Source organism: Varroa jacobsoni, unplaced genomic scaffold (genome assembly GCF_002532875.2).
Source record: "Varroa jacobsoni isolate VJ856 unplaced genomic scaffold, vjacob_1.0 scaffold_373, whole genome shotgun sequence".
NCBI classification, from domain to species: domain Eukaryota; kingdom Metazoa; phylum Arthropoda; class Arachnida; order Mesostigmata; family Varroidae; genus Varroa; species Varroa jacobsoni.
The window spans coordinates 39,148-52,666 of NW_019213275.1; the positions used below are offsets into that span (position 1 = coordinate 39,148).

Consider the following 13,519-nt stretch of genomic DNA (forward strand, 5'->3'; position numbering starts at 1 on the left):
AAACCTTCCATCTATTTGTCGATACGCTTACCTAAAAAACGTTGTATTTCGACAATGCCTCACGCAAATGTTTTCCGCACGAACGAGTATGTTAATGGCTAAAAAAAAAAAAAAAGACGAAGTTCCACGATTTTCAGAACTGGCAGGCGAAGGGCTGAACAGTGGAGCATGATGATAATTACGAAAAACTGACTATCTAATCTACTAATTATCCCCATGTATTAACTAGACTCCATGGTAGTGGTAGCTGGCGTAGAACGGTATTACCGTAAGCGGTATAATCGAACAGACTCGTGGATGTCGATAGCGGAAGAGAAAATAGTTAGCTCACTGGATGGTCCATTACATCTAGTTGTGAATCAATCAGTCATTAATTATCGATAGCTCAGATCTATACCAGTCGAACGATTTCTAATTAGATCTGTTCCTCGGCAGATGCGTCGATGACTCTGATAACAATCGTCCAGTGTCACAATGCGTAGATCTGTAGATCTATTGTAAAAGCCGCTGCGAAGCTCTTGTGAAGTGAACGAACGAAGGTTGACTTACACTTTCTACCACCCCCATCTAACACAGATTGCACCATTGAGGCCTAGCTATAAATGATGATACAAATTTATCCCGCAAAAGTCTCTCTAGCGATATGAGCGCATTGACCTTCAGTTGTCATCGTTCACTGACCACGTCATTTACTATACATATAAAAAAAAAAAGTAAAATTCTATAGTAAATTGTTTCCTCGCCTATTCTACTCGTTCCCTTTTGCCTTCTTCACAGTAGAAAAAAACATGATCCTGACTAGGCGGGTATGAGCCTGCGTTTAAGAAGCGAGGCTGTATGCAAACGTTCGCCAATAAAGCAGAATCGTCGTTTTTGATTACTGATATAATCACACTCCAAAGTGTATGTACGTACCGCATTCGTTGATTGGATTAATAGTGCTTTCCGTCAGTCCAGTTGATCGGATCGAAGGAAATTTTTACTAATATCATAATTCCAGTAAACAAAAATGTTTCAGATTGGACATTTGTTTTAACGGTTATATTTGTGAATAGGTTCTTATCCAACAAATACCACGACTTTTTGTTTCCAGAGGCACGTAGACGAACGTTTATTACCTATTAACTACTGGGTTGTCCAGTCACTAGCTTGTAACCCAGTAGCAGCACCATTACTGTGCTACTTATGTATATATGAACGGTATAAAATTTGGCTAAAAGATGACGACAACAACAACAAAATAGACAAGTCTAGGTATTTTTTTGTGGAAAAAGGCCAAAGCCCAATTTAATGAGATTACTTCACTTTGACTAATGATTTTTACACATACACACAGAGCGGGCAATCGTTGCCCACTTTCCATGCGGACAGAAAGAGCCCGAACCGAAATAGACTTACGCACGTTTACACGGAAGTCTCCTTTTCTGATCTTCTGACACAGCTAAAGCAATCGATCGTTGCCCCTCTCCCCATTAATTTTTGCGTCACGTGTTTTCCCTATGGCGTTCGCACGGTGGTCGTAATACTAGTGTTTCACTGACTTGCAGGGTGTTCCGATCCGTTGATGTAGCTAATTTGCTTGATCACTTTTTGCATGTTTCTTCGTCGCCCGGCCTCATCAGGTGATTTGATTTTTTATTCTTTTTATTTTTTTCAGATCATTCCGCTTGATTTTCAATTGGTGGAGATCTCTTCATTGGCGGCTTTATTTGTATTTTTGATATCATCGAATTTTTCTATCGGTGCCTAGCTTTACTCGCTCTCTCCCCTTGTATTATTGTTGTTGTCCGCTGCTATCGTTGTTACCGTCTGCGGTTGTTGTCGCTGTTGACTTTTGCTTTTGACGTTGCTACCGCCAGCAATTTGTTCATCAAGACGCCACGTCAACTGAACGGTGCCAGCTTAAACACTGATTTCTATGTTCCCCTGGCTACGGGTAACAATTCCTTTTTTCCTCATACTCTCCACGTTAAACACTCACTCGATCACGTGGCATCGTACACAACTACATGCTCCATGTAAGGACCGCTCTCAGAGGACCACGTACGAATGAGCCCAATGGCGACCTACCGATAAATGCGCATAGACTACAGCCAAATTATCAACTGAGTCTCTATTATTTGTCCATTCAGTACCAAATGAACGAAAGCGTGTCGCTGCGGCCTTTCCGTGATCAAACATCTCCGCTTATTATCCAACTGGGACATTGCCACCTTCATGCCATGATCGGTTTTTGTCGCACGAGTTGTCGTTGACATTGAGATGATCACCGATATGTTCTACTGACAAATGGTTCTTTTTTTTCTGGACATCAGTCTGGTCGCTGCCAATGCCTGTGTTACTGTCGTAGCTTTAAAACCGCCAGCGCGCCATGACGCATTTTTGTTGCCACTTTGGCCTGGCTTCCGCTGATGCTTTGGCTACGCGTACATTGAATTTCTCCCGCGCCGGACCAACTGTCTGCTTTTTTTTCCCGTGGCTAGCTAAATGTACTGGCCGATCGTTCGGCAGCTACCCTATTGCCATACGTACACAAAAAGCCGAGAAAAATTGTCGCAAAATTTTGTCAGCTCACGATGTGCGCTGTGGCGGCCGGTATCGACGAGTTGCTGCCGATGAGGAAGAGCATCATGGTAATTATGATGATCCTGAAGTTAATCCTGGCCGTCAGCGTTTCCAGAGCCGCTGTTACGGTAATCGCTATTCGCATAGATATATTATAGATGACAGGCTTTTAGGGGATGTCGTTCAAATACTAAGACATTGCTTTGAAGGTTGAAGAGAAGACGTCGGACGTCTGAATTCGAAATGTGGAAAGGGCTCGTAAAGTAGAAACGACGTCCCAATGTTCGCTAGATCGGTAGCATCACCTGGAACAAGAATTAGAATTTGGGTAATAGCCGTGTAGACATGGAGGTAGCGTTCTTCAGAAGGCTAAACATATTAAGGGTTGCTAAGTGAAGAGCTATTTTTTAAAAATGTTAATATTTTTAAACAGCGAATTATTGTCACGAAAGAAGTATTTATAATCTCTAACAACCATTGGGCAATGGTAAACTAAACAAAGTAACCTGTTCTTTACTCTAAAAAGTCCGTAGGGAACCAACGATTTTGCCAGTCGTTCTTTGTTTTCAGTCTTCGATATTGCACCTTGCATGAGAAGCTGTAAGAACCTCTAGGCAATCTCACTGCACGTCTTCCGAATTGTACCTTCAATATTTTGTTACATATAAATCATCGAAACAGATACCGCTTCAGGTGCACCTACAATAAGGACAATCCCGTGTGCTTATATATATATATATGTGCTGGTATGCTGGGATCGTTAGGTGCCTCGTTGCATAGCTTCTCTCGTTATACTTGATCTAATGCGAAACCGTAAAGCAAAAGGGTATGGCATCGCCAATCGATTTTTATTCTATTCCCCGTAACGTTAACACCCCATACCCAAAGTAAACTTAAGCGACTTTTTAAAGAGGCACGTTTGTCATTTTTAAGCAGTTTTAAGCGATGCATCGGCCTTCTGTCATGTTGCGGACTGGCAGACATATTTGACCAAGTTGGACGTCGACATCCTTCTAGTTACCTTCGCCTCTATCGAAATAAGTTTTAGAAACTATAAAGTGATCTTTTTCCATTGACACAAATAAGATTTCGTATGTTCATGGCCCGAGTTCGATCGTTCCATCTAAAACAACGAAATATTTACACGCGGATATCTTCTCTGCCTATGATAAAAGCTATTTTATGTACATAGACTGCCAATACAAGGCACTGCCGCAACGTGAAAGCAAGCGCATGTTTATCTGGTCCATCCGAACGCTTCTAGACAATGTCCCCTGATCATGTGTATACGCCATATTGACCAGCTCCGGACTGACGATCCGATCAATTGTCAATCGGAACGGATCCGGAGAGGACCACGATGCCAAACAACGATCGAAGCTAAAATCTGTGTATAAGCTTAGTACTGTGCATGTAAGCATCGTGCTTTCGTGCATCTAAGCTTGCGTCGACGCTCGTTCGTGTTTACATCTGGACATTTTTTTTGTGACTGTGCCACTATCTGCCACTCCGATGAAGACGAAATTATTGACTTAATTGAGCAGCCGTTTCTGATCGAATGCGCATGCACGTATAGGCGATGGATTGTCTGGCGGTGGCACAATACAGTGGCGCTGAGGTAACCGTAATCGAGTCCGAATAACCGATTCGAGCTGCTCCCAACCACTGTACAAATGTGCTCTGATATTATTTTTTCTCAACTGAAGTAAGAACTTAGTATCCCGGTAGATCCTAGTAAACCAATAGTACTTTAAAAAAGTAACAAATCATTATTTCACACAAGTTATCAATCGAATTTCACAAGCGACTGGACAAGGCAGTAACTGATTGCTTTTGTGTGCGCTACCTAATTAATAGATATGCGATTTCGTTCCACGTGCGTTCCAGATACGCAGAGTAACAAGGGTCCAGCGGACATCGTTGACGGCTGCCAGGGTACCCAGTTCGCGATGACCACAAACCCAGCGGAGCTAGACCAGTTTTTCAGCTCGGCGCTGAACGGCGCTGGCGTCGCCACGAATCAGCCGGATGTCACCTTGACAGCGGTTAAGAAAACGGAAGATTCTAACGACGGTAAGTGTTACCCATGGCAAATGTCTTCCCACCTTCCTCTACTCTTTCGTCTTCAGTTACCCTGCCTGATTGGACCATTTATCAAATGAAATTGATTTAATGATTCCGCTACCATGTGGCCTAGCTTGATATTCGATAGACCGTAGGATGCCTTGGTTTCAGATTGAGAAATATCTGCGATTGAGCTTCGAAAGATGAGTTTCAGTTTGACGAAATTATTCTGAGGCTACTTTTGTATCGCACACGGATTTTGATCGGGTTGAGAATATAAGGGCCCTAAATAATTGACGACTTTTGAGAAGGGCGCCGGGTTGTAAATGGGCTACTACAGTTCCAACGGTCCCTTTCTGCGTTCTCACTTTCATGTCGCTGACCACGCTAACGTCTTTCGTTCACTGATTGTATGGGTCATAAAAACCGTAAGAAGCTCCCTCGGCGATGAACCGAATCGACCAGTGAAGTCGCTCATGTACTCGTGTGATGAAATAGCTAATCAGAGCTTCGAAACAATGACCATAAACATTGAAATCCAATAGTCAATTTGTCATCAATTCACTTTTCGTTGCATCCATTTATACTTCTGGTTAAAATGGTTGCACCTCATCGAGCGTTCGGTCGGTAGCCTCGCAACATTGGTGATTGATTAAAACACTCGATAAACCTTGGAAAATGACGGGGGTCTTATCCGTACACGTGGGCCAATACATTTCATCCAATATCGAGATTTTGTGGCAAACATCGAATTTGTATTGTAATACAGAGAAATAGGCGGAGTGGAGTGGACGTTTTCAGTGAACTAATCATCAACTTTAACTTAGCGCAAAAGTTATTCCAGGGGTCGAATAGACAATGGATGTGTTGAATGAAGAAATTAAATTGGTTCTAGTGGAAAACTTACGTACGGCTGCAATTTACGGAAGACCCATCGTACGATATAGCTCTTTGATGAACTTCGATTATTTGTGCCAAACCAGTAGATATTTTTCTATAGAGCCAATTTCTGGACGTATGAACAGTTGGACCGGTTGAGCCAGTTTAGCAGAGCAAAGATTTTCTTGAGGCCTGTAGGACTAGTTAACAGCAGGACATCTTGTTGCAGGCCATGTAACAGTGTCATCTTCTGCTTATCCGATGGCTGTGTTTATTCGCTTCATAGACTCACCTGACTAAAACAGCCCTAGACACAATATCATTGTCAGCGACTTTTGCTCTTCACGATGGAAGGTCAGGACTAACTGACAGGATTCGATCGTCGCCGTCATATTCGTTTTTGGGAGCTTGAAGATGGACCGTCAGCGCTTTCGAGCTCGATCCCAGACGCCGTACTTTTTTTTGTCTACTATCATTGTAACACAATGGGGTGTTCCTTCAATCAACTTGAACCTATCGCGTCGCTATAACCGCAGCTACGGTCAGCGTATCTGTCTGCGTCTACCTGCACATATTTCATTCACCGGTATATAAAATATATAGATCTGTTGCATTATTAGTGCGCCATATTTTTCGGTACTAGATATAATCCCTCAGCGTCACCTAATGCGGCATCAAGATTATAGCAATCGTTCGTATCGGATCTAAGAATTTTTCAACGTAATCCGCTTCCCTAAGTCTTCCAATTATCACCTTGTAATCTTTATAATGACCATTATGATATTACAGTTATAATCAGTACTAGCCCCAACTACAGTAGCAATTATGTGGGCCTATTTGCCTCTGCTGTAGCAACAACTAGTAGCAACAATAACGGTATAAAATAAATTCTCTTTTATTGTACCTATACCAGACGGGTTGAGCCGCCTGTCAGCCTGACCCTACCTGCCTCTAGATACCCTCTAGACACGGTGCGCTACGGTTTACAACTACGATCCAATCTGTTCTGGTGACGGGGTCCTCTGCCGCTACTTTTTCGAGCATTATCGTACTTTACTTTTGTGGCTGATTCTTGCCGAACTACCGCCGCCGCCGTCGCATCAAGCATCCTCTTGCCCGATTTCATGTCTATCTATTGCCACCATAGTAAACGTAGCGTGTATGAGAGTCACAAAAAAGAGAGAAAAACATAGAAAAAAAAAAAAGGGGAAAGAAAAATCCGTCTGTATGAGTCAATGGATGTACGCATAGAGTACTAGCGGTATTACTACAACTATTATTGTGCGGTTCCTATGTGTGCATGTGTGTACAGAACGCATCTATCGTGTGTCGCTGCTGATGCTGTTGGGATGCCGGAGCAGCCGCGGCCTCACCGCCTTGCATCAATCGGAGGTCAGAACAGCATCAGGATCAGAGGATCGACTGAATCAGTACTCGTCGTAGTAGTCGTCTGCCGGAAGTCGACTTCCTGTGGGGCTGCTGCCTGACTGGCAGAAAGGCAGGCTTATCGCTTGGTCCGTCAGAATAAGCACCGTCATACCAGCACTCGCTGGCTTCAGATCGCGGCATCAATTTGGCTATAGCCATGGAGGTATGGCTGGGTTATGGACGGGGGAGGTTCAGGAGCATCGGATCGGCACAGTAACATCAGCCGTAATAGCAGAAAAAGCCGCAACATTGGCTTTGTCGATGGCACCGTATCACTATAGTACGGCAAATGTGACAAAAAAAATTAAAAAGGGGGAAGCAAGAGAGTATAAAGACGGAGTAATAACACAATCCCCCAATAGGCCGACGACGAATGCGAGAGACACGTACTCACTTCGGCCATTACAGTTATTGTGACGCATTTCCACAGATAATTGCTTCCATCATCGTCTCCTTGGACAACAAAGCCGGCGAGGCATTGTATCTATGACAAGGAAATTAGTAGATTCTACGGCGACAACGACAGTTGTTTGCTCTTCTTGTACTTCCCTAAGATACCTTTCTTTGTGAACACAGGTCCTAGAAATCATTTCTTCATAGTATCGTATCAAAAACTGCCCCTACTAGAAGGGGTAACCGAGTTGGATCCCGCTGAACCTATCTAGGGGCACCTGTTGGATGTAGGATTGTTGTGGGTACAGGGGTTGATCACTGGCGTCGTGAGCAGTTGCAACAGCGGGATACTACGATGCTAATTTACACATTTCTGTACAAAGTGGGTACAAGCAGATGCGGTTATTATATGCAGAGGCACGTTTATTGTAAACAGGTCTCTGTGATCGACGGCACCATAGTTACCGTGAAGACCACTGCCGACGGTGGCGCTGGCGTTATCTGGTGCGTAAGTAGAGTGGAAATATGAGTCAAATGTTTCCCCCCGGCTGATAATTTTTCTGCTGGTTTAATTGCGAATATCGTGTATTACGCTTGGAGCGAGCCGACGAGCGGTACGTTCGCGTGTATCGTGGCGTTCGGAAGTTCTGTTGGTCGAGGCCTCAATAGCAAGAGGCTCAATGGTGAAGCGGACACTGATTAGAGAACAGAGTTTAATTAGTGTATTTAATCGGTCTACTTTGCAAGGATGCTATTTTTTTTTATAAGTTTGCACCGGAATTATCTACTTCGAAATTTATCGTTTTCGTTTGTTGGTCGATACGTAGAAGTGATGATGCTGTTATCGTCATCAGGCCAATACAATAGACAACAGATCCCTCCTCGGGACGACACATATAAGAACACGATACACGATGATCTTAGGCCAGTCGGATAGAAATCTAACAGGCCAAGCAGTCAATTATTGTTGCTACTATCCATCCATTGTTTTAATACTTGAACGTATGGAATGACGACAGCAGCAGGTCTTCGACAAACGAAACACTTTACCCAATGATCCGAGTGCATCCTGATGATCGGCCTGCCTCCTGCAACTTTATTTGTCGAAAACGTTAATCCCTTCTTCAAAAGGCTGTATGTACAGTTCCTTAGAAACTATACCGTGCTCTATGGTACTTGCTCATAAATCTGTTCGTCTGCTGTTTGCCTGACCACACTCTCGCTGCTCTGCCGAACCCCCCAGCTCAATTCACCGTTCGTGCATCGATTCATTCTCCCGTTAAACGATTTGTCCGTGTGGTGAATAGAACCATAAAGCGGGCGAGAGAAACTCAACCCGCGCACAGCTCCGCAAACTAGCCTATCTACCGGAAGTCTGCCCGGATGTGGGATCTTGACCCAGAGAATAGCCGAATTATTACAAGTAGCAGTGCAGTAGTCGATGCTGTCGTTAGGGTTGTTGTTGTCGTCCTCGTCGGGGTCATGCCACGAACTTGTAGAGGCCACCAACACTTCTACCGGTGGCTAAGTGTATCAAATAAGCTAGACGATTTTGCGGAGACATCAATTTATTGTTGCGCCATCCACTGCGTCTCAATGTTTCCATACGAGACCTGACGTCCTACTGGTATCACGAGCATAAAACGGCCGCAGAACTTTCGGATGCGACAAAACACAGGAGGGATAAAGAAAGCGGAGAAAGTTACACTTTCCAAGCCAATATACGATTGTAGATCCGTATGGAACAACACAGCATATATATATATATGTTGTACGCCATACAACTGCTAATACCAGAGAAACAATATGTCGTTGGGTGTGTGCTGCTAGAGGCAAGGAGATGTTCCTATATCATTCACCTATGCTAGACTTTGGTCGAAGTAAATCCTATTAGGATACAGGTCACCCTCGTAAAAAAAAAAATACTGTTAATGCTAGGCTTGTACACTACCCATAGTTGGGTATATGTATCCGACAGACTCGAGCGCCGGAGAAGAGCTGGTCAACATGTGCTGCCCGCCTCTTTATCGTTGATCAACAACCCCTCGAATGCAGGTAGATCACAAGTTGATGCATATTGAATATTAGTTTCCTACACGTTTTTGCCACGCCGGTAGACATATGACAGATGCTTGAAGGGTAACCGTCCATTTCAACAACAGTTATACCGAACCGTGTAAGAAGGATAAATATATGACCGGGGCCAAAACCACGGCCAGTTGTTTTAGACGTTTACGCTTAACTGTCGCAGTTGTCAGTTAGGTCCAAGAGTCAAATGGTTATTAGGAAGCGTGGCGACGGTAGTGTTATCTGGCAAGCCTCAAAGGGTACCATTAATATTTCGTAGGCCTTTCGACGCTGGTCAATGTTTGAATGCTGATTAATCGATTGTACTCAGATATCAGATCCAGACATCGGCATAATTTAGAAAAGCAGCAACAGTTAGTGAAATCGGAACGAACTGCTATGTTTTTGCTATCATCAAGATACGAACAGTTATTGGGCCAATTTTAAGCCTTCCCCAACTGTTTAACATTTTAAGAGCCAAACAAAGAATGATGGAGAGGCATCCGCATTTGGGGTGTGACTGCTCAGTTTATGATGTCAAAATTACAAAAACGAAAAAAAAACACTCTAAGATTTTAGATTTTTATTTGCCTTCTAAAGCATGGCTAAACGCCTAATGCCATTATTTTTACTATTATCATTTTGCAATTACATTATTATAGTAACGTTATTCAGCATTAGCCAGTATGAGCCAATTAAAATTCAAAAAAAGGCCCCCCCAGCTTTACTTAACCCGTACATAGTTTTTCTTCAGCTTCAAACCTTAAACAGTTTCTCATCACGAACATTGTCCGCAGTACACTATTATCATTCGGTTTCTCAGTCAATACTTAAGTTATATTCAAGTTCGCCATTAAGCATCTTCTTTTCGTCTTTATTTTGTCGACATCCTTCGACCACGCTCTGTGTAGTCGTATGCAATGTATTGTGTTCGACCTCAAGACAGGCTCTTCGTCCGTCTGGCGGGCCTTGATCGTTCTCTGTACTGCTGCTACGGCTGCAACCGTTCCCAGGCCTAACGACAGGTGTCAGTTGGCCATGGTATCCTATTGGCTGCCTTGACTACCTGTAGTCATCGTCGTCTGTTATGAATGAACCCTCCTAAAGTACATCGTATTGATGGTGTATACACCACGTTCAGTCGCTGAAGTCGTGCTGTTATCGAAACTTCTGCGTGTGGAAAGTACACTTCGTTTATGCTTCAGATGCGAACGTATGGTGTATCTTCGTTTGAGGAACGATTTAGTTTTCTCTCGTAGAAAATTTTGGCTCGACCACAGCCAGCGCTCGACTGGTTCTCTACGCACATCGAAGGTTATGTTTGTTAGTGAAATAGTCCCAACGACGATCTGGTCCTTGTTGCCATTCATCATGTGGGACTAGTCCCTGCCGTTCGTGTTCACCAGCCGGTAGATGTTTACCTAGGTGTCGTACAAGACTCGCTGAGCCTGGACACATACACACATGCATTGCTTAGGTTAGAAGCAAGTAAGGCACAACCGTACAGAAGCGACTTCTAGCTTTCCTTTCGCTTTACCTTGTCCAGTCTCTCTGAGTCCTAAACTTTGCCGTTTGTCTGATTATCTCATCTACCATAAACGCTTCATTGAGGAGGCTCAGCAAGGTCCCGCTTAAGAGTCGTAGTATAGCCTTGCAGACCGCATTCCCTCTCGCTTTTTCGGTTATCGAAGTAGATGAACCTAGTGAATTATAGTTTACCATGAAGGAAATAATCGAAGGAACGATTTGATAGTTGGGCTATTCTCGTGGTAGATTCCACTGTTATCACTTCTGCTATTGCAGTGGGATCGCGCGTGTCCACTGAAGATTTCATTAGACACTGGTTCGTAGCGTCTACTCCTTCTCTTTGCCGTTATGGTCATCGTAACTCTGCGCTATCTTCATTGCTGTTACCTACTTTGCCGGTTTGAAATGTCACTGTTTGTCCCTTGGTCAAAATACACAGATAATGCCTATGACTAACTGTTCAAGGCTCACTGTTAATACTGGTCCCTGCATTAGGCCTCACAGCCGACGCTGGGACTGATAGCTCCGTCGGAACTCGTTAGCGGTGGCTGTTGAAGCCGGCGCAGAACAATTGAGCAAATAGTAGTGTAGCTTTTGTCACGAGCCTCACCTAGGCTTGGCGCACCTCGATCGCACGAGCGGTTCCAGTGATGCAGTTGGCGAACTCGTATCCCCGTACTTTATCTGTCGAATTTGTTTGCACCCTTCATCCTCAGGTTCATTTTTACTAGAACTAAACCTGATCTATAATCGGTCGAGGCTCGTATCATACACGAACTGGCACACGAGTCAGTATGGCCGCAGACAGTATTGAATAAATTTATGAGAATTTTTTTTCTTCCATAGAACTGTTATCGTTATTATTAATAGCAGTAATGTTCATGTTTGTTTACTTGAAAGAGCGCAAACAGACGTAAAAGTCGAAACATTTATTTACTTTGTGCTGTAGTGGTGGTAATTGTAACGAGCAATCGACGGCTCTAGTCAACCCTGTCCACGGCTCTGAACGCGTGTTGTGTACGAACAGGTGTTGATTTTGTTTGTTTGTTTTTCTGCAAATTTTTCCATTATGTACCGATGCAAAAATATGTGCGTCCAATCTCACTCACAGGCTGGTTCCGTCCAGTATCACGCGGGGTTGTATAAACAAGAGTAGAAAGGAAAGATGAACATGAGGGGTAGGACAAAGGATAACGGCTTGCCCGTATAGCAAATGTGATTCGTCATCACGTGTTCGTGTGCACGCATTTGCCATTTAACATTATCTACTGTTGGTGCGGACTGCGTGACAGTTCCGCTGTGTATGGGCAGTTTGCCTGTTCGCGCACGATGGCAGTGCTCCTATGCGATGCTCGTCTCTACTAAAGTCTTCGTCCCGCGGCTCATGCACGTACAGCAGCCATTGACGTGAGACAGAGAGTGAAGACACTAGCTTCTCACTATTTCTTAACGGTAGCGACAGCAGCCGGAGCAGAAGTGGCGACAGCAGCGGCGGCTGGTCTAATACCAGCCGCCAGGCGTCCAATCACTGCTCTTTCTTACGGTTCCTCCTCGCCCTTCCGGAGCGATAGTGCTCCGCCGTGCTCACGGCGACGCACTGCTATCGACAGCAGTAGCAGCGAACATATCGCTAGAGTCGCCTAGTGAACCAAGTGAGCGAGCGAGCACATACGGCCAGAACTGTTTCGCTCCGGCTTGCTCCGATACGCTCAGTTCAGGCCAGCCCTAGCCGACGGAACCCTATGTCAGTGGCAGTACCAGAATAGCCGAAGATCGGACGAGTGAGTAAGAGGGAGAGAGTGCAGGTCCGCTCAGTCGATCAAATTGGGGGAGAAGACCTGCTGCTGTTGCCGATCCTCCTGCTGCTCGTGGAGGTACTCCTCGATGAATGAACGTAGAAACTATAGAACGTAACTACGAAGACGACTGCCGCTACTTCTGTCGCTATTACGCTAGCAGCTACGGGGCTACTACGCCCGTCGTAGCCGTCGACGCTGCTGCTGCGGGCGCCGCCGCTGCCGCCGCCGCTGCTTCTTCTGACAGCAGGAGCCAAACACGAAAGAAAAGACTGAGAGAGGAAAGCGACCCAGATGAGGCCGCCACTTCAGCAAGTAGCGGCTGCCCAAACGCCAGCAGCGAGAACAACAGCGGCCGCAGTTTATCACGGTCTCAGTTACTACTGAGACAACTCGCTTTAAACAATCAGTGTACATTCAGAACTCGACGAGCGCGGACCGACAAAGGACGGGTACCGTCGCCGAGTTGAAAAGAACAACTCCCGTCGATTGACAAGGTTGTTCGTTGTCGTCGATCATATTTAACTGAAGCGACGAAGTTAATGACTGGTCGGTGGTCAGTGGTCAGTTGAGGTGCAGCCTCTGGAGTAGATGCTAACTTGTGCTTCAGCCATTGTCACTCGTGCTGATTCATCCAAACGAAGCAGCTCGTTTCAAACAAAGGACAATCCGCTATTTGGTAGGATCGATTTACCGTGAAAGCTTGTGTTTTCTTTATTGTGGTGTGTGACTGGAGATCCTGTGTGTTAAATCAGTACTTCCACCCTGCTTTCTCCCCGCTCGCCCCCTTCGGTTAAACC

The 13,519-nt window shown here is 44.8% G+C and overlaps 1 protein-coding gene across 6 annotated transcripts in view; it reads left to right on the forward strand.

The window, feature by feature from the left end:
* Positions 1 to 13,519, forward strand: part of pnt (ETS transcription factor pointed) — a 41,296-nt gene that overhangs the window by 21,820 nt on the left and 5,957 nt on the right. For all 6 annotated transcript variants that reach the window (XM_022832129.2, XM_022832132.2, XM_022832130.2 and 3 more), the window contains one exon: positions 4,453 to 4,638. In XM_022832129.2, the coding sequence (XP_022687864.1) occupies positions 4,453 to 4,638 (186 nt within the window). The remainder of the gene's footprint in view (positions 1 to 4,452; positions 4,639 to 13,519) is intronic.